The sequence below is a fragment of the Eublepharis macularius genome, chromosome 17 (assembly GCF_028583425.1).
Source record: "Eublepharis macularius isolate TG4126 chromosome 17, MPM_Emac_v1.0, whole genome shotgun sequence".
Lineage (NCBI taxonomy): Eukaryota > Metazoa > Chordata > Lepidosauria > Squamata > Eublepharidae > Eublepharis > Eublepharis macularius.
The window spans coordinates 39,930,001-39,951,651 of NC_072806.1; the positions used below are offsets into that span (position 1 = coordinate 39,930,001).

Below are 21,651 nucleotides of genomic sequence, written 5' to 3' on the forward strand. Positions count from 1 at the left end.
GTATTGAGGCTTGATAATGACTAAAAGTACTTCCATCCTTCAAGATGTTGTGGTTGCTACGCTACACCTTGCTTGTCTGTTCTCTCCTCGTCTCTTCCTGTGCGCCCCGCAACCCTTTTAGGTTATGGAATTAGAATCCAAACTAAATGAAGCTAAGGAAGAATTCACATCGGGTGGGCCGCTTGGCCAGAAACGAGACCCTAAAGAATGGATCCCTCGTCCTCCAGAAAAGTATGCATTGAGTGGACATAGGAGTCCTGTCACGAGAGTAATTTTCCATCCAGTTTTCAGTGTCATGGTCTCTGCTTCAGAGGATGCTACAATAAAGGTGAGCCCCTGGACATAGTGAGGACTGCATCTCCTGGGCTATTGATCCTTGTTGCAGTAGACAGTATGGGCTGGAAGGAAGAAACAAACAGCTGCATCCCAACAAGCTGCCTCCATGTCAAGATAATTTGCCTGTGAGCAGCATGATTGAGATCCGTACTTGGTTCCCAGCATACACTTCTCTGGATGTTCTGATCAAATTAGCATTTGTGAGGGATCTGATTTCCCATGTTCCTCAGACAGCTCTACTCTTGCTACCATGTGTGTCTGGAATTGCCTCCCCAGACGCTCTCACTTTCTTCAGCTCTCTCTCAAAGTTAAGCTCTGGCAGAACTTCTTAGCGCACTCCCCCCCCCCCCCGGCCCCGGGTACTGGTCACATGTGTCTGAAATTAATACTTATTTTATTCTTTTCTTGTTCTTCTCCTTGTCCTTTGTTTTGCCCGCTTTATGGCAAATTTTGGGACTTGTGTTGTACTCTGTAAATTATCAGGCATATTCACAAGCTGCTGTTGTATATGCTTGGAAGCTTCACCATGTTTACTGTGTGGCACTCAAATTTCTAAATGGGAGTTAGTTGCCCTGTGTCTCAAAGTGCCATGTATCTTGAAGTTTCCGTTTGTTGGTGCACTGCTAGGCACACCACAAGGTAAACTGTAACTGTGCCAGCTGCTGTAACCATAAATCAAGGTCCTTTCAGGTGTGCTTCCTCCTGTGTTCTCCACCCACCCCATCTATGCAGAGTGGGAAGAACAGAACAGGATGAGGCTTTCCATGGCTACAACTTCCAGCTTATGGGACTCATGTTGGGAGCTTGTTTGAGTCCAGACCTCACTGAGGTGGTCAACCTGAGTTGGGGCTATACCACCCCAAACTTCTGGGCTGGGTTAGGGCTCAATACAAAAGGAACTCCCTGTGCACAGAGTTCTTTCCTTGCTTTCTCTTTAGTATGCTATCTTTCTGTTGTCAGGGAATTCTAAAAATGTAACTGCATAGTCATATGACGCTCTCTTCTATAGTCAGAGAATGGTCTGTTCCAGTATCTGCTACATGAACCCCGTTCACTGAAGAAGGTACCAGGGATTGAAACTGGGACTTTCTGCATGCAGAGCATATGGGCTCTGCCACCGAGCTGTATCCCCCTCTCCAAGTGTAACAGGGACAGACAGAGTATGTGAAGACTCTTTTATAATGAGCCAGAGTATTAGTCCATCTAGCCAAGCACAATCTCTTCTCACTAGCAGAGGCTAGCCATTTTCTTGAAGATGCCCAGGATTAAATTTGTGCATGCAAAGCAGGTGCTCTCCTGTGTGAAGCTGTCTTTATGCTGAGCCAAACTGTCGATCTGTTCAGCACAGTGTTGTCTGTTTTGGCTGAAAGCAGCTTTCTAGGTTCTTGGGTGGAGAAAAGTCTTTCCCAGCATTGGCTACCCAAGATCCTTTTAATCGCAGGTGCCTGGGATTAAGCCCTGTGGAGTCTGTGCTCTGCTGCTGATCCACAGCCCTTCACCCTGGCCCAGTTCTGTTCATGATCTGGAAGCCACCTAGCTGCCAAAAGATCTAGGTCCCCGTGGCTCTAATCTGAGGCCTGTAGTTGAGTCTGCATGGCCATGCCCAGTGCAGGTGCTTGGGAGTTTATTGCATGTGCTGTACAACTTTAAGACTGCTTTTTGTTCCATGATGTATCTGAATATTGCTCTTCCTGACATCTGAGGGGCATCTTTAGGATTGATTCTGGGGTTTTTTTTGGAATGGCCAGAATCTTCCCATATCTGCAAGCAAAAGGTAAATGCCAGAATACTCCCACAGAAAGTGGCTAGCAGTGTCGGTTGCATACAGTGATGAAGGGGCGGGGGGAGGCGGGTCACACTTCCTAAGCCTAGTTAATGTGAAAATAATTAAGCTCGGTAAAATATACCTCCCTGCTGTTTCTTTTCCACTATTGAGGTACAGTCTTCTTTTCAATTAATATTGAACAAGGTGCCAGATGGCCTTGCCACATGCAAATTGAGTGGCTGGAGGAAGAAAATGGAGGCAAGGCTGATACTTACATTTTCCTTCTTGTTCCACTCTACTTAGGTATGGGATTATGAGACGGGTGATTTTGAACGAACCCTGAAGGGCCACACAGACTCTGTGCAGGATATTTCTTTCGACCACAGTGGCAAACTATTGGCCTCCTGCTCTGCAGATATGACCATTAAGCTATGGGATTTCCAGGGATTTGAGTGTATCAGAACCATGCATGGTAAGACGTGTAGGAGACTGAGACAGCAATCCAAGATTTTTAAAAAATTGTCTCAGCAATCCCACTGGGCCCATTGGGGTGTTTGTGTAAAACTAGGATGAGCTGAATTGTAACCTTCAAAAAACCGTGATATCAAAGTTCTATGTCTGAGCGACAGCTGAGGCTCGCATCTTTGCTCCTCCATACAAAAATTCTCTGCACCTATAAAATCAGGGTTTCAGAAAGGCCGGTAATAGAACCTGTTTTCTGAACATTGAAAGCTTTCTGTTTACCGGTAATTGTTTTTGTATGGAGGGGGCATGAAACTACATGAGCCCTGAGCAACACAATCCAGACACAAATTTAACAAGTCATCTGCAGTTTGTGTTAGTTAGGCCAAAGATTCCTGCTAACCATTATTAGGACCTTGGGTGTAATTCCAGGTCTTGCTGTGCAAGCCATTTGGGATTTCTGCTTTGCTCTCCTTTAGTTTTGAGGTGTTACCAGGACTGTATCCCATAAATGGGGGCTGTGAGACGAATCCCTACCATTTCCTTAACTTCCTGGGAAATGAGGTGACGCAGGCCATCTCACTCTACATATAGGGGTGTCAACTGTCAATAGTGAGCTGTCCCTGGGAAGCATCAAATATTTTTGCCTCATTTTGTTGCTGGCTATATGAGAACCCTGGATATTCTCTAAGGAGGACATAATTTGTTGCTCCATAGTTTCTTTAAGTGAAACTTTGCCACCTCAGACCAAAATTTATTCACAGTAAAATAGTCCATAAAGCACAGTGGCTTGGATTCAGAGCTATAGCTGTGGCTATGAACCACCATTGGCTGTTAGTAACAATTGCAGGAACATGGCATTTAAGGTGGAGAAAAATACATGACTGAAAACGACGGGTAGCCTAGATTAAAAGAGTGTGGGTTTATTTTTACAAATGTTAAATGTGTTCCCTTTCTCCTTATCCTTCATGTGCTACGCTCTCCTTAAGGCAGGTGCCGCTGCCAGTCTCCCCTCTCTTACTGCCAGCAATGAATGAATGAATGAATGAATGAAACCCCCCTTCGGCCATGTTTCTTTTGCTGTCCTCCTAGGCTTCAAAGGCCTCCCAAAGTAGCGTGGTCATTTGCAGAGGCTGCAGGAGCACCTGCTGCCTCTGGTAGGGAGGATCTTGCTGCAGAATCCAGTCTTCAGGAGGTGATCGGAGGGGTGCAAGCCTTATCAGGGACATGCACCCGAAGCCTAGTCTTTGGCTTCCTGGTGAGGCAGGGTACCTATCAGCAGAAAGAGTGGGCACGGCAGTGGAATTTAGAGAGCAAATAAGATCGAATTGTACCTTAGTTAGAACACTAAATATAACCAACTTCAAATCAAAGACACCCTCCACCCAGCAAAAAAGCAGTTTTAAAAATGCAAAGTAAAGAAACCTTCAGTTTCACTTTATTCATCTTAACAGCCCATAGGCCATACAGTCTAACAAACCTTTTCCTGTTCCTCCCAGAGATCAGGCCAACCCCCTCCCTCCAAAGACAGAAAATACCCAGTGAGTCTACGACTCAAACCAGGCAGCAGAAGTCCTCCAGGTGCAGCAGCAGGTCCGAACAGGCAGCAGGAGGAATTCACTGGGCAGCAGGATCCAGTTGCAGTCCATGTCGAGTCCAAACCAAGCCAGCCCCAGGCCAGACTACAGAGGGAGAGTTCGCAGCTAATAGCAGGCAGGGTCTTGGATCTCTGCAGGAAGCCAGAGTATGCACACCACACAAAATGGAGGCTGCTCTTCCTATTCAAGCCTTCGTATTTAAAGCCTTTCAGAGTTTAAAAAAGGCACCCTCCTTCTAGAGAATCCCATTGTTCAGAGAAGGAGAGCACCTGGAAGGATTGACCACTCACTTCCCCCTCCTTCCCCCTCCCTTCTGCTTCTGCCTCACTCCCCCCCCCTCCCTTCTCCCTCTCCCACCTGTGAAAAAAGGTGGGAAACAGTGTTGCTCTTCTGTTCCTTAGCAGAGGAACAATCCAACCGCGATTACCGAAGTTGACCACATTAACCTGAAGTAATCTTAAATTCGGGAATACTGAATCTGATTAGGTATTTCCTTTTGAGTTCAGTAATGCTGAATTTTACTGAATCAAGTAAAATTAGATATTTTTAAAGGAATACCAAACCTGAATTGCACTTCTTTGCCCTGAAGTGGTTTAAACTCTCTGCGTTGGGTCCAGCCAGCCTTTTTGCATAATCTCACCCAATGTCTCTCCATTCCGCAGCCCCTGTCCCACTTGGGTTTTATATGTGCAGGTCCCATGATCCCCAGCATAAGACTCTTTCGTGGTCTTAAGAGAACTCTCACTTTTACTAGCAAATTTGTGCTAGTGATTGTGTCATTTCTTCTGCTAGCAATTTTCTGCATTTACAGCTTCAGGACAAAGTCCTTGATTTCCATGGCTCACTTGGAGGGTGGTTCTACTCAAGGACTAAAAAGTAAATGTTAAAATCTGCACTCTCTCAGTTGGGCCTCTTGCTTGCACGCTAAGGGTTAACCTTCAGGACCGTATGAACTGCTGCCTTGCAAATGACACAGACTCACGTTGGTCGTAATGTGGCACGCTCACGGCAGCACTTACAGGGAGCTTGTTTTTCCCCTCTTGTAGGTCACGATCATAATGTTTCATCCGTAGCCATCATGCCCAATGGGGATCATATAGTCTCTGCCTCGAGGGATAAAACAATCAAAATGTGGGAGGTTCAAACAGGGTAAGTTTAATGCGGTCACACAAAGGAGATCTTGTTTTAAAGAATCTTGGGGGGGAATTTCATACTGGCATAAATGACATGGAAACATGGTGGGCTGTTCAGGTCAGGAACTATTTCTGTTTGACACCATGAGTAATTTAGACTCTAAAGGAGTTGAATACAGAGTCAGATTTCCCTTTTCTGTTGCTTGTTGACTTTATGCAGAGTTGATGTTGGGTAAGCACAATCTGGTGCTTACTTGAAAACCACCCTAAAGCAGAGTCACTGGGTTGTTCTTCTCTCCCCCTGTCCCCAGGCATCTGTCAGATCCCTCTGGTTCCTGTCATGCTTGGAGTCTATAACAGGGCCAAGAATTGGCTGTGTATTCTTGCATGGTTTCAGGTGGCTAGCTGTGTTAGTCTTCAGTAGAACAGCAAGATTCAAGTCCAGTACACTTTAAAGATGAACGAGATTTTCAGGGTATAAGCTTTTGAGAGTCAAAGCTCCCTTCACAATCTTGTTGGTCTTTAAGGTGTTACTGGACTTGAATTTTGCCATTCCTGCATGGTTGGTTTTGTCTTCCAGCAGGGTACTTCTTAAGCATCCACCTACTGGATCATGTTCAAGGTGAGTCTGGTCCAGGCTCCATTCTTAGCTGTGGCGGCTTATAAGCCATTGAAAACACCTGTTGTTGGGAGGAGGCAGTTGCCCTCATTGTCTGTGGACAGTTCCCATACTTCAGCTTGTGTGCTACATCCGTGCCTTGGGCGTTTGAGAAGTTATCAGGAGAATGCTTGCTTGCTTACTTGAGGAAAATGGTCTCAGAAGTTCTTCCCAACCTCACCATTGATATGTTTGTATTGCCTTTCTAAATGAAAACTTGTCGTCCTGGGAAAACAGCCCTAATCTTTGCAGGCCGACTTCAGGTGTCCTCCAGGTTCTTCTCAATCCCTTGGTTCATATTTAGCTTCTGGTCACTGTTGATCAGATGCTTGACTTTCCTGTTCCCGAGTACATTGAGAACTTCTTTAGCTTAATGTTGCTAATGCCACCTTAATCCATCTATGGCTTGTATAGTAGTGGCCTCACAACAGTGTCCTTCTCTCACACACCCCTTTCTTGTAAAACAGTTACTGTGTGAAGACTTTCACGGGGCACAGAGAATGGGTCCGTATGGTGCGACCTAACCAGGACGGCACGCTGATTGCCAGCTGTTCTAATGACCAGACAGTGCGTGTTTGGGTGGTAGCGACAAAGGAATGCAAAGCTGAACTCAGAGAACATGAGCACGTGGTAGAATGCATTTCTTGGGCTCCTGAGAGCTCCTATTCTACCATATCGGAAGCTACAGGATCTGAGGTAAGGGGTTATCTGCACTCTTCTTCATTCTCTTCCCCCAACAGTATTCTTCTGTTTTTACTTTCTTTGCTGGGAGGCACTGTTTGGGCATGTTGATTGATGTCGTGGTTGTCAAAAATTTCCCCCCTAGGCTGTTTCCATCCACAGCTGCCTTACCTCCAGCAGTGTGCCTCCGCCCTCTTCAGCCAGAGATCTGATGCCACATAATGGCTAGAATTTCTTTGTTTTAGTATATTTTATTTAGCGTATTTCTTGTCCCACTTTTCTCTCCCTATAGTTACCTTTCCTGCTAAAAGAATGAGTTGTGATCCTGGATGTTTTCCCATTCAGATCTCATCTCTGCCACAAACTGACTTAGGTGGCCTTAGGCATGCCACTTGCATGGTTTCACCCCCCTGCCTGCAATATAACAATACTACTAGCCTGTTTTACAGGGCTGTTGTATGTAAGGGCTTGGACCCATGAAAGCACAATCTACATTTATTAGTATTAGTTGCTGAATGCATCCATGTCTATTCTGTGTGTTTATTTACTTCATTTATACCCCACCTTGCTCCCCAGTGGAGACCTAGAGTGGCTTTCGTCATTCTCCTCTCCTCCCTTAGTCTCTGTAACCGTGTTAGAGCTCAAGTTCTCGTAATGGTACTCTAGAAGGAGAAAGTGGCTCCGTGAGTTCTCTGGAGAGGCTGGAAGGGAGGGATGTCGGGGGGCAGGACGTTGGCGTAGGAGGAAAGCATGTGGGAGGTGCAGCCGCATGGCTTGCTGCTGGTTGCTTGGGGGGAGGTGTTCTGGCTGCATCCCTCCAGAACTGGGTACCAGATATCTAGAACATACCCACAGTTGATTGAGAAGCAGGCTGGTGTGGATGGAAGAGTCAGCCGTGAGAATGTGAGGCTCCAGAGTGCACACAGCTGTTCTTTCTTGGAAGGCCAGCTTGCAATGAAGCCCCCTCCCTTTTGAAACAGCAATGGGAAGGGATGGGTGTGCTAAGAGTGAGCCCTGAACTGGACAAAATTCACCCGTTTTGAATTTGCTCCTCTTTCCCACTCTTAAAAATAGACTTCCAGAGGAGCACTCAGGGCTGCTTTTTGTGAGCTGGCTGTTTGGTGGCCGCAGTTCCCTCTTGCCCTCGTTTGACTTGATGTTGAAAAGTGCTCAAAGGAAGCCCATCGGGTGTGTCCAGTCGTGTTCTGTGGTGGATGCTTTGTCCTCCCTTTTTTCCTACTACAGGGTTCTCTGATTGAGCTTACTGTGCTCTTAGAAGAAGGATGTACTTTGATGACCAGCTGCAAACAGCAGACCCTTTTGTTTGTTTGTTTGGTTCTAGTCTTGAGATTCTAACAGGGGCAGATCCTGTGACGCCCTGAGCTCTCTTCTCCAGCATGTCAAACAAATGCCCAGGCTTTTCTTGAGCACTTGGGGATCTAATCCTTAACCCTAGATGTGATTTGGGGGCGGGGGGATGTTTCGAATTGTTGTTATAAGTCTCAGAAGTGAAACAGGCCAGCCTTGGGGAGGGGGATACAAAGGGAGTAAACGTAAGTGGATCAGGCTTCTTTTTCTGGAAATAGGAAATGGCTTCCGTTCTGAAGTTATAGAACCCAAATGTGGAGCAGTAGCTCTGCTGGATGCTGTGGAGTCTAAATAAACCTCCCCTTTATTTTATCCACCCTGGACTATCACAGAGTAAGAAGAACGCTTTTGATCTGATCAGCCCTCCCATCTCAGGGTTCCTGCTTGTCCATCCTGAAGAGGAGCGGAGTTGTTGCTGAGCCTGTGTATACAGTTATAATGTAGCCTTCATATGGGGCAGAGGAGCTTAGAGGGTGCTGTTTGTGAAAAGTTTTGGCAGGCAACCCAAGGCATTGGGGGTTAAGCAGCAATGGCTGTTCTTTGATAAGGCAGAAAAAAAGAACAGGGTGGGAGCCTGACGTGTGTGTGTGTGTGTGTGTGTGTGTGTGTGTGTGTGTGTGTGTGTGTGTGATACTAGGTGACGGGCCTGTAGAAACCGGATCAGCTGTTGTTGAGCATGTTCCTCCATTGACCAAGTCTTCCCATCAGATGACTGAAGGCCCAACTCCAGGTTTATTCTCCTGGTTGATATTCTCCGAAGGAGGCAAGTGCAGGCAGCCACGTTGGCCCACTAGGAAAAGCTCCCCAACAGTTTAAGCGTCACTGAATGGAGGGTGCCTTTTGAACAAGACTTTTGGTCAGGCTTTTGAGCCATTTTTCTCTTACACGCATTGGCAGCGGCTGAGGAAGCCCTCATGCATGGGTGACTGCACTGCTGTTTGTGCATGAATGAACGCAGCGACAGCACGCTGCAGCCTTTGCTCGAGAGGTGGGCATGTGCTGCTTACATGTAAACTAATTACTTACAACTTCTGTCTCCTTTCTAGACAAAGAAGAGTGGTAAGCCTGGGCCTTTCCTGCTGTCTGGATCTAGAGACAAGACCATTAAGATGTGGGACATCAGCACTGGCATGTGCCTTATGACACTTGTAAGTTCTGTGTTTGCCGCCTCTGACCAGGCTGCCTCCTTCAACACTGCGAGCCTGGTCAGCATTTTTATCTGGAAATAGATTGGAACATCTTGACTGGATGATCTCAAACTGTTACCCCCGCCTAAATGGAATCAGTAGAACTACATTTTATTTATTTTATTTATTTATTTTATTTATTTAATAAATCGTTCACAGCATACTGCCAGCCAGAGGGCTGGCTCCAGGTTTCAGGAAGCCCCAGACAAAGTGAACTTAGCTATGATGCTCTTGCATGCAAATTTAAATGCATTTATATATTGTTGGAGGAACATATGTAAATAGCACGTCTGGGGGGAACGAGTCAAGATCTCTCACCATAAGCAGGAAAAGGAGAGGGGGGAAGTTTTTGGCTCTTTTGGTGGGATCGCTCCCTGGAACGTGCTGTGCTTCCCTGAGGCTCCAGAGTATTCACAGACATGTTCACAATTACATGGAGTTCCTACTAACTGGTTGGGGGGGAGTGCTTTTAGTTCTTGTAGAGCTGTGCCTTGAAAGATGGAATGGTATATGCAGCTCCTTCTAATATCCCCTCCCAGCAAGGAATGAGAGATCACCCCAGATGTCACTTGGGCCTTAATATCCCATTTCTGGGTGGCACATAACCATCCTCAAGCCTTTTCTTCCCCCGTGTTGGGTGGGGGTCAGTAAGTTGGGTTGGTATTGGCCCTTCCTAGTGCCTGGTGTGTCCATGCATGTCAGTTCCTGGCACTGGTCATGTCCTTTTACTCCACAAGAAGGCAGGGTGCATCAGATGGACGACCTGGCTCGGGCTTGGCTTGGAAGCAGGGCCGGCCTGCCCATTGAGGCCAGTGAGGCCGCCGCCTCAGGGTGCTAAGGGGCCGGAGGGGGTGCCGGCCCGGGGGCAGGGGCGCGCTCCATGGAGCTGTTGCTGCCACCGGTAGCCAAGAGTGTGTGCTGGCGGGGGCAGCTGAGCGGGCAGCCTCCCGTTCAGTTGCTCTGTGGGCCAGTCATCACGCAGCCTGGCGTGCACACGCACTTGCGCGTACACACAGAGCGACCTCAGGTGCCAGCAATGCTGGAGCCGGCCCTGCTTGGAAGGCACCTGCGACTTCCTTCCTTCATTGTGGACAGTCATATGTTCAGAGGCCTAGCTTCCACTGTACAAGCGCAAGATTCAGCTTGATTTGCAGGTCAGACTAAAGTTAGAAGAAAGTCCCTCCCTGAGTTCAAGCCATGCCAGGTTGAGGTTTCTTTCCCATTCCTGGTTCTTGTGACAGAGGCAGGCAGGGTACTACGTATTTCTGAATAATCGTAATGGGTTTGGAGCCAGGAACGAGGGCAAAGGCATTTGGATGTTGGCTTGCTTTAGTTTTGTGCAGGCTCACTTGTGACCTGGTGCTTCTCTTTCAAAGGTGGGCCATGACAACTGGGTCCGTGGCGTCTTGTTTCATTCTGGGGGGAAATTTATTTTGAGCTGTGCTGATGACAAGACCTTGCGTATCTGGGACTACAAGAACAAAAGATGCATGAAAACTCTCAATGCGCACGAACACTTTGTTACCTCGTTGGGTATGTATCTATGACTGAGTGCATTTGGGACATTGTGGGATCCAAAGCAGGATTTCCATGGTTGATCTTGAATCCAAGCAAAAGTGCAGAAGAGGGCAAGCAAGATGATAAAGTTGGTTGGAACACCTTTCCCATGAGAAGAAAAGACAGCTCAGTGAAGGACATGAAAGGTTTATAAAATCATGTATGAGGTGGAGAAAGTGACTAGTGACAACTTTTTCTTTCATAATAGTAGAACCTGGGGGCACCCAATGAAAATGGGCAGTAGGAACTGGACAAGTGAAAGGAAATACTTCTGTACTGAACAAGTAATTTCATTGTGGAGGTCACTGCCAGTGAATGTACTGGTGGCCATGAGTAGAGATGCCTTTAAAAGGGGGTTAGACAGATGTATGGGGTAGTCCCATCAATGGCTTCTAGTCATGATGACTAAAGGGAACCTCCATATCCAGAGTCAACAGACCTCTGAAACCCAGTGCTAGGAGGCCACCCCAGAGAAGACCTTTGCCTCTACATCTTGTTTGGTGGCCTTCAGGGCAACTATGTGAAACAGACCTTCACTGGTCTGACCCAGCAGAGCTCTTATGTTCTACAGTCTGACATGTCTAGGTGACCTAATAAATTGTACATGCGTGTGTTATGTGCTATCAAGTCACTTCTGACTTACGGCGACCCTATGAATTCTGGGAATATTGGGAGTTGAGTGGGATGTGCCCAAGGTCCGTTTGTCTCAGTATAGTCTGCTCTGGCAGCTGTTGTCCAAGATTTTGGACAGAGTAGAGGCTTTGCTAAGGCTGATCCCTTGACCTTTAACCTTGAGACTGCAAGCGATTGAACTGGAGACTTTCCACATGCAAAACACAGGCTGTACTATTAAGCTGCAGTCCCTCAGTCAAATAACACAAGGAAGCCCTGAAGATCTAGCTAAACACAGGGGCTTTTTTAATTGCATGAGACCTAGTGAGAATCAAGAGTTAAAAAGTGGTAGGGAAACAGTATTGGTAGCCTGTCCAAAGTAAATAAGGAGATGAATGATTGTGTTTCCTGTTCGTGGTGTTGAGTTCTATTCAGCGTGGTTAACTTCCCATCCTTGGATTCACAAGATGGTTTGTAGAGCTGGGGAGAACCCATATTGTGATCTCTACGGCTACCTTGAATTTTTTTTTTTGCCAGACAATGGGGTAGATCCAGCCAATCCTCTAAGGGGCTTTCCTCCATCTTAAGGGGCTCCTCCTCCCATAGTGGAGCCCCTGACACTGGAGGAGGGCTCCTTAGATTGGAAGGCGGCTTCAGATCTTCGAAAGCCATCTTTTAAGCAAGGGGTGTGTCTGTTGTTTTATTTTGGTTTTAATTGTAATTTTAAAAAATCTACTATTGTTAGCCACCTTGAACCTCAATGAAAGGTGGGGTTAAAATGTTTCAAAAAATAAACCTGAGCCAAAAGAAAAGGTGGGATAATATTTTAATAGAGAGTATAATTGAACTTTGTTCACTGGAGTGAAGGATCTACCCTAATATTTTTTTTCTTAAAGAACATTGGTGGGGGATGTAAGGTTGGAGGTTAGAGGCAGTAAAGAGGGGGGACATAGTATGGGGAGGAGGAGGAGAAAAGGAGTGCTATTTAGTACGTATGGCAAGAACAATCAGGGATTGGTTATTCTAGTCGCTGTGTTTCTTTTTCAACAACTGTGTTTCTGGTTTGTTTTGATTTTTTTAAAATTGTTGGCCATCCTGACCCTTCAGCTTTCATTATTTCTGATTTGGATAGTATTTAAGATGACTTTGAGAGGGGTGGGGGCATAATTCCATAGAACATTTCATCTCCTTTCTCTGTTAGGTGGGGTTGTATTGTTGTTGTTTTTTAAAGAGTACTCTGAATTGCTGTACTCAAGAGTTGTATGTATGTCTTTCCCCTCCCCTCTTTTTCTCTCAGATTTCCACAAGACAGCGCCCTATGTGGTCACTGGCAGCGTAGATCAAACAGTTAAAGTGTGGGAGTGCCGTTGATTTGAATCCACACCTGACCCCGCCCCTCTCCTTCCCTCCCTTTCTGGATGCACTCGGATACCGTGGTCACCCATTGAGCTCTGTTTAAAATAAATATTGTCCTTTCATGTAAATTATTCTGGATGTAGATTGAGCTTATTAAATGTTACACACAAAGTATTCATGCATGGTGAATCCAAATTGTATACTGTAAATTTACATACGTTGTCTAGAAGTACCATAGGTTTTAAGAATATGGGCTGGCATTGGTCACATCAGACCTGAGAAGGCAGAAGCTGGTTGGTTGAATTAGGGGCACTTAAAAGAGGTGAGAGCAAAATCATCTTGACACCCATTTTTCTTCTTTTTGGGTGATGCTTATAAATGGTCTCTCATATGAGATTTTTTGGGAGGGCTCTTACAGAAACACCTCTCTCTCTCTCTCTCTCACTCACTCACATACATCACTTAAGTGTGTTTAAGAAATCTCTAAGGGTACTAGATTAAACAAGGCTGCAATGTAGAATCTTACATAATTAATCAACACTAAACTTGGGTTATTTTTGTCGTATCTGCCAAATCAATAGGATGTATTTTTTTATTTTGGCTTCCTATCAGGTTTTTAAAAAATGGTTAGTTTTCACATATACTGACAAGCTGCAAAATAGGAAGGGACCTCTATATTATGTGATATAGAACTTGTTTTTAAAACTTGGTCTTTGGAGTTCTGTTGCATTCTGAAACTTGGCACTTAACTCTTTCCAAACAAAAGGTGCTTTAGGGAGGCTGTCCGTTGTTCTTGAACTCAGCTGTTAACCTGAGCAGTTAGACTTAAAGCTCCTGGTTGAAGGTACGGCTGGCCTTTTGGCTTTGGCTTTGGGTTTTTTTTTAAAGTTAGTTTTGTCATGCCAGTGATATCAAAAGTTGCTTCCCCTGTCCTCCAGTCAGCACAAATGTGGTAAGCTGGGAAACATCCCGGTGATTCCCGTTCTCTACAGTTAGATTTTTTGAAGTCAGGACTGGGAGCCAGGGGATAGAGAGAAGACCTCAGCAGCAGCCCTTTGACCCATTGGGTCTTCAGGAGAACAACAGAGCACACAGTATCCCGATCCTTCTCAGGAAAGCGCTACTGAAAAGACGAAGTGGAACATGGTCTATGAAAGCACAGATCTCTGCACATCATGCATGTTTTTAGGTTGCCTGATGTTCAGTTTGTTAAACCTGCCTGCTTATTTTCAAAAGCTCAACCTTGTTTTAAAAAACCACAGCAAGTCCATTTCAGTGCAAAAATACTTTTCCAATTAGAAGAGCCCTCTTTTAAAAAATCCATCTTCCCAAAGACCAGAAAATGTACAAATATATTAATGGGCATTTTGAGTCAAATTGCATTGCAAGTAATGAAGAATTCCTGATCCTTAATTAACTCTACGGAGGTATGCAACGAACTGCCAGCCTGGCATTTTAACACACGGAGGTATTTATTTCATTTGCTCTGTTTAGTTAAGGGGCTTTTTAACGTGGCCCCTTTTTAAAAGAAGCATGTAATAGAAAAGGAGTACTTGAATTTGGGAGGATCTGAATGCACGTCAAGAGAGATGGCAATTCATCTACAAGATTTTGTGATCTGATGTCTTGTGTTGTATGAGGGTTTAGGTTGTCAAAGGCTGTTAGTGCCTTGGAAGGGGACAGAGTGTCGGGTAGCAGACAGCCGGGCTTCTTAGCAATCGAGTGGCTCTGGCCAGCCACAGTATTCGACAAGCGACTCCTACGCATTTGAGGTTTTGTTCTTGTTTTTAAGCTGTTTGGCTGGAAATGGCTAATTTGCCTTTTCCCCTAAAGAATTCCTGAATTTGTAGTGGGCACAGGGTTAACAATGTCTGTTGGTAGTAATTAAATGCTTCCTGGCAAGATGTACAAATTCTAGTTATTCATTAAGGGTTCATATAAACTCTGCTTATTTCCACAAACAGAGAAGCAAAGTACAATATTTAACGTTGAAGTTATCTGTTGTGTTTCTTCCTTCACACCTCAAGCAGTGATTTTTATTTTTTTAGGAAGTTCAGAATTCTTTTCCGGAACTTACTATGGTATTTCGTACGGCTGATTTGGATAACTTGCAAATTATGCAGTCGTCCTACAAGAAGCAGCAAATGGTCCTGAACAGGGTCAGCAGGTGCAGCCCTAGTTTTTAAAATGAAGGAAAGAAGCTAATTTGGTTGGAGGCGGTGATGTATGCTGTGGAGTCATCTCTTAAAGTCTTTTGCTCTTGTGTTTTTTTAAAAAACCTTTTCTCTGGCTGTCCAGTCCTGTGCCTTTTTTGTATCACGTCCAAATGCTTACTTGGTTTGGTTCAAAGAAGAAATTGTTATTGGAAGGTCTCCAGTGGTTCACGTCTGGGAACACTTTTTTGTTACACGAAAAAGGCATTTTTTAAAATCCCCAAAGGGCCAGGTGTATAAGCACCAGATCCGTGAACAAACCAGTCCTTGTGTCCATTCTCTTGAAGAGAAGTTGCAGACAGACTCCCACTCCCACGCACATTCCAGTACTGCATGGATTGACACTTGCCCAGGAGAAGTCCTAGATGCATTCATTCATTCGTTCTTTCGCGCTTGGTTTTTTGGAAAGTGCAAAGTTCTTTGTGGTTTGGACACAATCTGAAAACTGATGTCTCAGCACATCTTGCACTTTACAATTTTTTTGTTGTTAAGCAAGAAAAAAAATTATATATAAAAGCCGTCCTGCTTTTGTGTGTGGTGTGACCAATGATGTGCCCAGGGCACTAATAATTAAAAACATAGTTGCTAGCAAGTTGTCAAAGAGCACCGTAGCATTTTGAAAGCTTTGGCTATCGCCTCACCAAGCCCTCCCCCGCCCTCGCCGCTTCTCCTGTCGACCACTTCAGTTTCTGTGTGACTTGCCTCTTCCATCATTCTCAAGAGAGCTTCCTCTCTCCACCCTCCTCACTCAGTTTCTTCTCTTCCCACTCCACCCCAATCTCTGTCTCCAAACTCATTTAAAAGGAAAGTTTTGGTCTTGGTTTCATGGCTAGTAGTGGCTTGATAATCCCGAGACTTTTTTTTTTTTTTGGAATGGAAAATTTGTGGAATTTGAATGAAGGAAAAAATAAAAGTACTCTTAATTCCATATTCTCAATTTAGCTAATATTGAAAGAATACCCAGTGGACCGTCTAATGCGGAACTTGTCTTAGTTGCAGAATGATGTGTATAAAATAGGGAAAACTGGCTTGGGCAGAATGGGGGAGGGGAGGGGTGGGTAAATGATTGAGCCGGGTTGGCGAATCCCAGATGGATGTTAACTGGCCTTTTTATTCTCTTTCCACTGTGTCCCCATATAGTAACTGCTTTTTCTCATCCTAAGCGTTATCTCTTCCAGCTTTCCAAAGTTCGTTCTCAAAAGAGTTAGCAAAATCTTCCACTTTGTTTTAGAGGGTGATCCTGACACTGACATGAACACAAGCATCGTTTCTTTTTTCCCCCATAAGAAGGATGTAGAGATTGCCATTGGAGAAGATTTTCCCCCACCCTTGCTTCCCCAAACTGTAGGAGTTAACTGAAGATATTGACACAATAAAAAAAATCAGTAAAGGAATGTATATAATATGCTCTGTGTTTTACAGTAAGATTCGTTGCTCTCAGACTGTGTAAAACAAAATTTATTCATGTTTTCTGCATATTAAAACAAATCTTATTGTACCAATTGGTAAACTATTAAATGCATATAAAACTAATTGTGTTTCTCTTTCTTGGGGTGTAGTACAGATCCTAAAGCTATTTTCGTATTTTATTTTTCACTGCACAGCTGAGGCCATTTGAAGTAGCTCAAGAATCTTTTTTGGTTTTCTAGGTATGAATGTGTGATATTTCAGTAATGACACCAGATAAGGATACATTTTTGCAGTGGGCTTTAGTGAAAGATGAAATCATTCTAGTTCCTCTATGCTGGTTAAATATGGGTTGGGGCCTCCTGTATATGCTGATGATGTGTATGCAGCAGTGGTCTTCCAAAAGGAGAAAGATCAAGATGGGTGGCCGTGTTAGTCTGTCTGTAGCAGTAGAAAAGAGCAAGAGTCCAGCAGCACCTAGAAAATTAACATATCTGAAGAAGTGAGCTGTGACTCATGAAAGCTCCTACCTTACCACAGATTGTATTAGTCTTATAGGTGCTACTGGACTCTTGCTCTTTTCTACTGCAAGGGGAGAAAGGTTCCTGAAACCTACCTCTAACACAAGCTGATAGGAGACTAAAACCTATAGGGAACATAAATACATACACAAACTATGTAGTTGGCCAAGAGGTCTGGGACCTATTTTCCCCCCTGCTAATATGTTGAGCTTAATACAACTGGGAATCCACAAGGATGTGTGGAGTGTATCTCATTTCCCTCTCCACTCTTTCTATTCTCTTCCTAGAAAACCCCAAAGCCTCTCTCCTTCTGCCTCCTTCTGTCCATGCACCAGCTAAACCTGTCTTTCCTACTATAGCCCAGTTGTACCAGCGAGAACTTGTGAAGGGCACCATATTTCCCATCTGGCAACACACACAATCCCACCTTTCCCTGCTGCTTGCCCTTTTTCCACCTATCCACCCTCATTTTACCTGCCTCCCATCTTCAGCTTTATTTACTTCATCTCTACCCCATCCTTCTCCACAATGGAGACCCAAAACAGCTTGCATCATTCTCCATTTAACCCTCAAAACTACCCTGTGAGCAGGGGTGGATTGGGAGTGAAATCCCTGGAAAAGGGAGAGAGGATGAGGCAGTCTGCCTGCCCCCTAAAGTGGGAGGAACAAAGAAGCAGCCCGACTAACCAATGGGCTGGCTGTGGACTTACCTCATATGGGGCTTGGCTGTGCTGGGTGCTGCCTCCCTTGCCTCATGTGGGACCTGTGCAGGCCGGGTGCTGCCTCCCTCACAGGTGGACCAGGCTGGGCTCAGGGCTGGCCCAGCCCAGTTTGTGTGTGTGTGTGCGTGTGCGGAGGGGGGGTGCCATCAGTCCAGCAGAAGGAGTCCTGGTGCTCTTAATGGCCAATCCAACCGGGCCTGCAGGATACATTTGGCTTCGCATGTGTTTGTGGCCCAAGATGTCCCAGTGAATTTTCGCAGAGTGGGGATTGGGGCGCCTAGTCACCCAGTGGTTGCTGCTAGGTCTGCGAGACCAAAGCAGACCTGCTCCCCTCCCCTGACTTTTACTGACGAACCAAGCCTGGAATGCTGGCCACACTGTTGTGGCTGCCTTGCAATGGCCCCCGATAGCATTGTTCATTCATTGCTCATTCAGATCATTTGGCAAACCTGGGATGTTTTGTCTGTTCATGGTTCCATCTCTAGATTTAAGTATCCTCAGATATGCTGAGCTGAGGATTAGCTATACTCATTGGGGCATATCCTCTCACTATCCCAGACAGAAGCCCCCCCCCCACCGCCCCTCTGATTCTTTCAACGGGGGTTGGCAGCGATTGAGCTTGAACTCCACAGAAAGCAGGTGCTTTACCCGAGCTATGGAAAAGCGGCTCCTGCGCGTGACGCTCTGGTGCTGCTTTATGCCAAGTCAGGCTGCAGCTCCCTCTAGCTTAATATGGTCTCCCTGGCAGCAGATTTCCTGAGCCTTGGACTGAGAAGGGCCTTTCCCGGCTGTTGCCGCTGGAGAGAACCGGGACCTGAAGCTGCTGTGCCGCCACTGAGCCACATGCTGCCCTTGTAGCTTTTTTAATCTGTTCTACCAACAGTAGGGCTGGCTAAATAAAGATGGCTTTGTATTCAGAGGCAGCGCACCTCAACCTCCGTGCAGTAAAGGAGGCCCCTCAAATTTTTCTTTCTGCGCTGACAGGTGGCGGCCATCTAGTTTACTTGGAAATGGTGCTGCACTGAATCTGGTCCAGCACGGCTGCTTGTAACGTTGCAACATGAGTCGCTTCCCTTTGTTTTTTAAGCAGTTGAGAAACCAGTTACACTGAACCATTTTTTGGCTTTCAGAAGAGGAGATACCCGAGTGAAACAGTCTCTACTTTTTTAAAATCCTCAAGTGTTACCAGATTGGAGAAGGAAAGCACTGCTGGTACTTAAAATTGGCTCACATCTTAAAATCCACATGAGTAACTGTAGGCAATCACAACTTATTAGCCTAATTAATACTGACCCTGCAAATGTTCTGCGTTGACCAGCAGGTTTGGACTAGGTGGCTCCCTTCTCTTTTATGTGTGTTAAATATTTCTTCCTCCTTTTTTGCTTAATTCAGAGGGGAGAGAAGGTTAAGGACTGCAGAAGGACACGAGTCTTAAGAACTTGGTGTGTGCACACCTCAAAGCACACACAAAGGTCAGCCTTGCAAAGTGCACAGGTTTTACACAAATTCATTCATAATTTCCTTGAGAAGAAAATGCCCCATTGACAATCGAAATCTGTTTCTTACATGAGACAGGGAGAAAGAATCCCCAACTGACAATCTCGCCCAGCCTCAAAAACACCAGCTGCAGTTCATTTCAGTGGTGGTCATCCTAACCTTGTCCTGTGTCATATAGCACCAGCCATGATCTGACACACCATGGGGGATTCCGCATGATCGATTTTGATCAGACTTTCTGAGCAGTCGTGCTGCAGTGGAGTCATACAAATCCACCGGTGGGCTCCCCGATTCCACATTAAGGCTTTTGTTTCGCATTGACATTTCATCATGCTCAAAGTCCATCGTGCAGAATTTGCCAGTATAAAAATCGATTCCTCATTGCTTTTTCTGGGGGAATTGTCGACAGACGTGCATCATCTTCATTTTTTTTATCCCCCCCCACAAACATTGTTACATATAAACATTGCATCAAACAAACACATCTGATAGGTCAGAGCATTTCCCACCGATATCGTGGACTGAGTATTGGTTATTGACATTTGGAGGGAAAATTGTTACCGACCCTGCGTTCCCTCTGCCTCAGAAGCTGTCAGCAAGCAACATGTAACAAATTTGGCACATTGAAAAACGGACCCGTTACTGGTCAGCTTTCGTTACATGACACAGGATGTGTTTCTGCATAGACTTGTAGAAATGTTGCAATGTTTTTAATAAATTTTTTAAAAAATCTAATAGATATGACGAACCAAAACTGAGTAAGCATTGAATTCTCCTCCTCCTGTGGCACAATTCAGAAAAAGGCCACAAAAATAAGACAATGAACACAAGCACAGTGACAGCTTACATGAAGCAATTTAACATGTCCAGTGGCTAAGAAAAATGGCAGCTCTGTTTAGTTCCTGGTCAACAGCTGAATGTACAGCTAAATGCTAAACTAGGCAAACTCTCACTGAAATCTCCCATTGAATGCGTTTTGTTTAAAAAGGATGACTTTCAGGTTAAGCACCAGAATCATGGGGGACTTGAGCATGCTCTCCCCCTTTGCCCTTAATTTCTGAATGTCGCGCTTTTCATGTTTAAGCTCATTTATGCTTTTGCATAGACAGCCTTGTTTGTCCTGTGCAAACAGGAGAAATGCTCTGCTAACTAGCACAGGAGGTTAAGTTCCCTAATGGAACTGTTGCCATTTTGATCCTGCAATAATTATGCCCAAGAGGACAGTTAGCAGCTGGGCTGTCTGCAGTTAGGTAGCTTGTGATCACAACCATCTATTTTAGATTGGGTGGGTCACCAGTAAGCAAGGTGAGGATAACCCTCCAAGATTCCACTGCAGGTGAACCGAGAGACTCAAAATATTTTGAATCGGACTAGAAATGTTCCCTGACACTTTTTTTAGCCCAGTGATGTTTTAGAAGTGGCATTCCTGCCAGTGACAAGGAATGCCTCTTCTAAGGCAATGCCTCTTCCAATAGATGCATGCATCTCACACATACATTTTGTTTCCTTTCTTCCAAAACTACTGTCTCCTCATTTGCAATTTCAGCCAGCCAAACTGCTATAATTTACTCTTTATTATGAAATTGCTTGAAGCTGGTGCCCTTAAGAACATCAGATATCTAGGGGTGTGCAATTCGGGAAAAATATCTGAATTGGATCCGATTAACAAAGAATCAGGATTTCCGAAACCCAGAATCAAAGATCCCCGAAGCTATTTATATAGCTTTTGGGAACCTTCGAGTCAAGGGGTTGAAATGCCCCTTTCCGTGCCCCTGCACAGTGGCATGGAGAGGGGCATTTAAACCCCTGAATCAGCCACTTGTCAGGGTTTTCCCCAACAAGCAGCTGAGTGCAGCCTGCGGGGCTGAAATGTTCCTTTCCCTGTTGCTGCGAAGTGGTGGGAAAAGAAGCATCCCTCCCCTTGGATCAGCTGCCTCGCCAGGCAGCTGATCCAAGGAGGGGGGAGAAATGCCCTTTCCCCGCCACTTTGCAGTGACAGGGAAAGGAACATTTAAATGCCCTTTCCCTGTTGCTGCGAAGCAGAAGGGAAAGGGCATTCCCTCCTTGGATCAGCAGCTTGCCAAGCTGCTGATGGAAGCCAACCAAGGAGCATTTTAAACCCCAGAATCAGCTGTTTGGCGGGGAAATCCCTGCCAACCAGTTGTCGGCTGGGGTTTAAATACCCCTTTCCAGGGCCAAGTAAGTGTAGGGGGTGTTGGCGGTGGGGGGCTGAAAGCTTCCCCCCTCATTTCGGTATGCTTCGAATCTTTACAGAGCATACCAAAGCAATTTAAATACCCGAATCTGATGCGGCTTGCTGCTTAGGGTTTTAGGTGTTTATGAAGCTTTTTCCCGCTTTGGGTTAGCGGTGTGCAATTCAGTTATCATATAACCGAAAAAAATACCGAAACAAACCTGTTTCGGTTTGTTTCATGATTACCGAAACGTTTCATGATTACCAAAACGTTTTGGTAATCATGAAACAGCGATTACCGATACGTTTCGGTTTGTTTCGGTAATCGTTTCGGTAACCGAGAATCGCCATTTTGTTTTTGCTAGGCGTTTGCGTTTGCAAGTG

General features: G+C 45.3%; 1 protein-coding gene across 2 annotated transcripts in view; it reads left to right on the forward strand.

Moving 5' to 3' along the window:
- PAFAH1B1 (platelet activating factor acetylhydrolase 1b regulatory subunit 1) overlaps positions 1–16,459 on the forward strand; it is an 88,087-nt gene extending 71,628 nt beyond the window's left edge. For both annotated transcript variants that reach the window (XM_055001250.1, XM_055001251.1), the window contains exons 5-11: positions 122–328; positions 2,405–2,573; positions 5,208–5,310; positions 6,420–6,648; positions 9,048–9,149; positions 10,565–10,721; positions 12,655–16,459. In XM_055001250.1, coding sequence (XP_054857225.1) covers positions 122–328; positions 2,405–2,573; positions 5,208–5,310; positions 6,420–6,648; positions 9,048–9,149; positions 10,565–10,721; positions 12,655–12,728 — 1,041 coding nt within the window. In that variant the 3' untranslated portion in view covers positions 12,729–16,459. The remainder of the gene's footprint in view (positions 1–121; positions 329–2,404; positions 2,574–5,207; positions 5,311–6,419; positions 6,649–9,047; positions 9,150–10,564; positions 10,722–12,654) is intronic.
- The last annotated feature ends 5,192 nt before the right edge of the window (positions 16,460–21,651 follow it).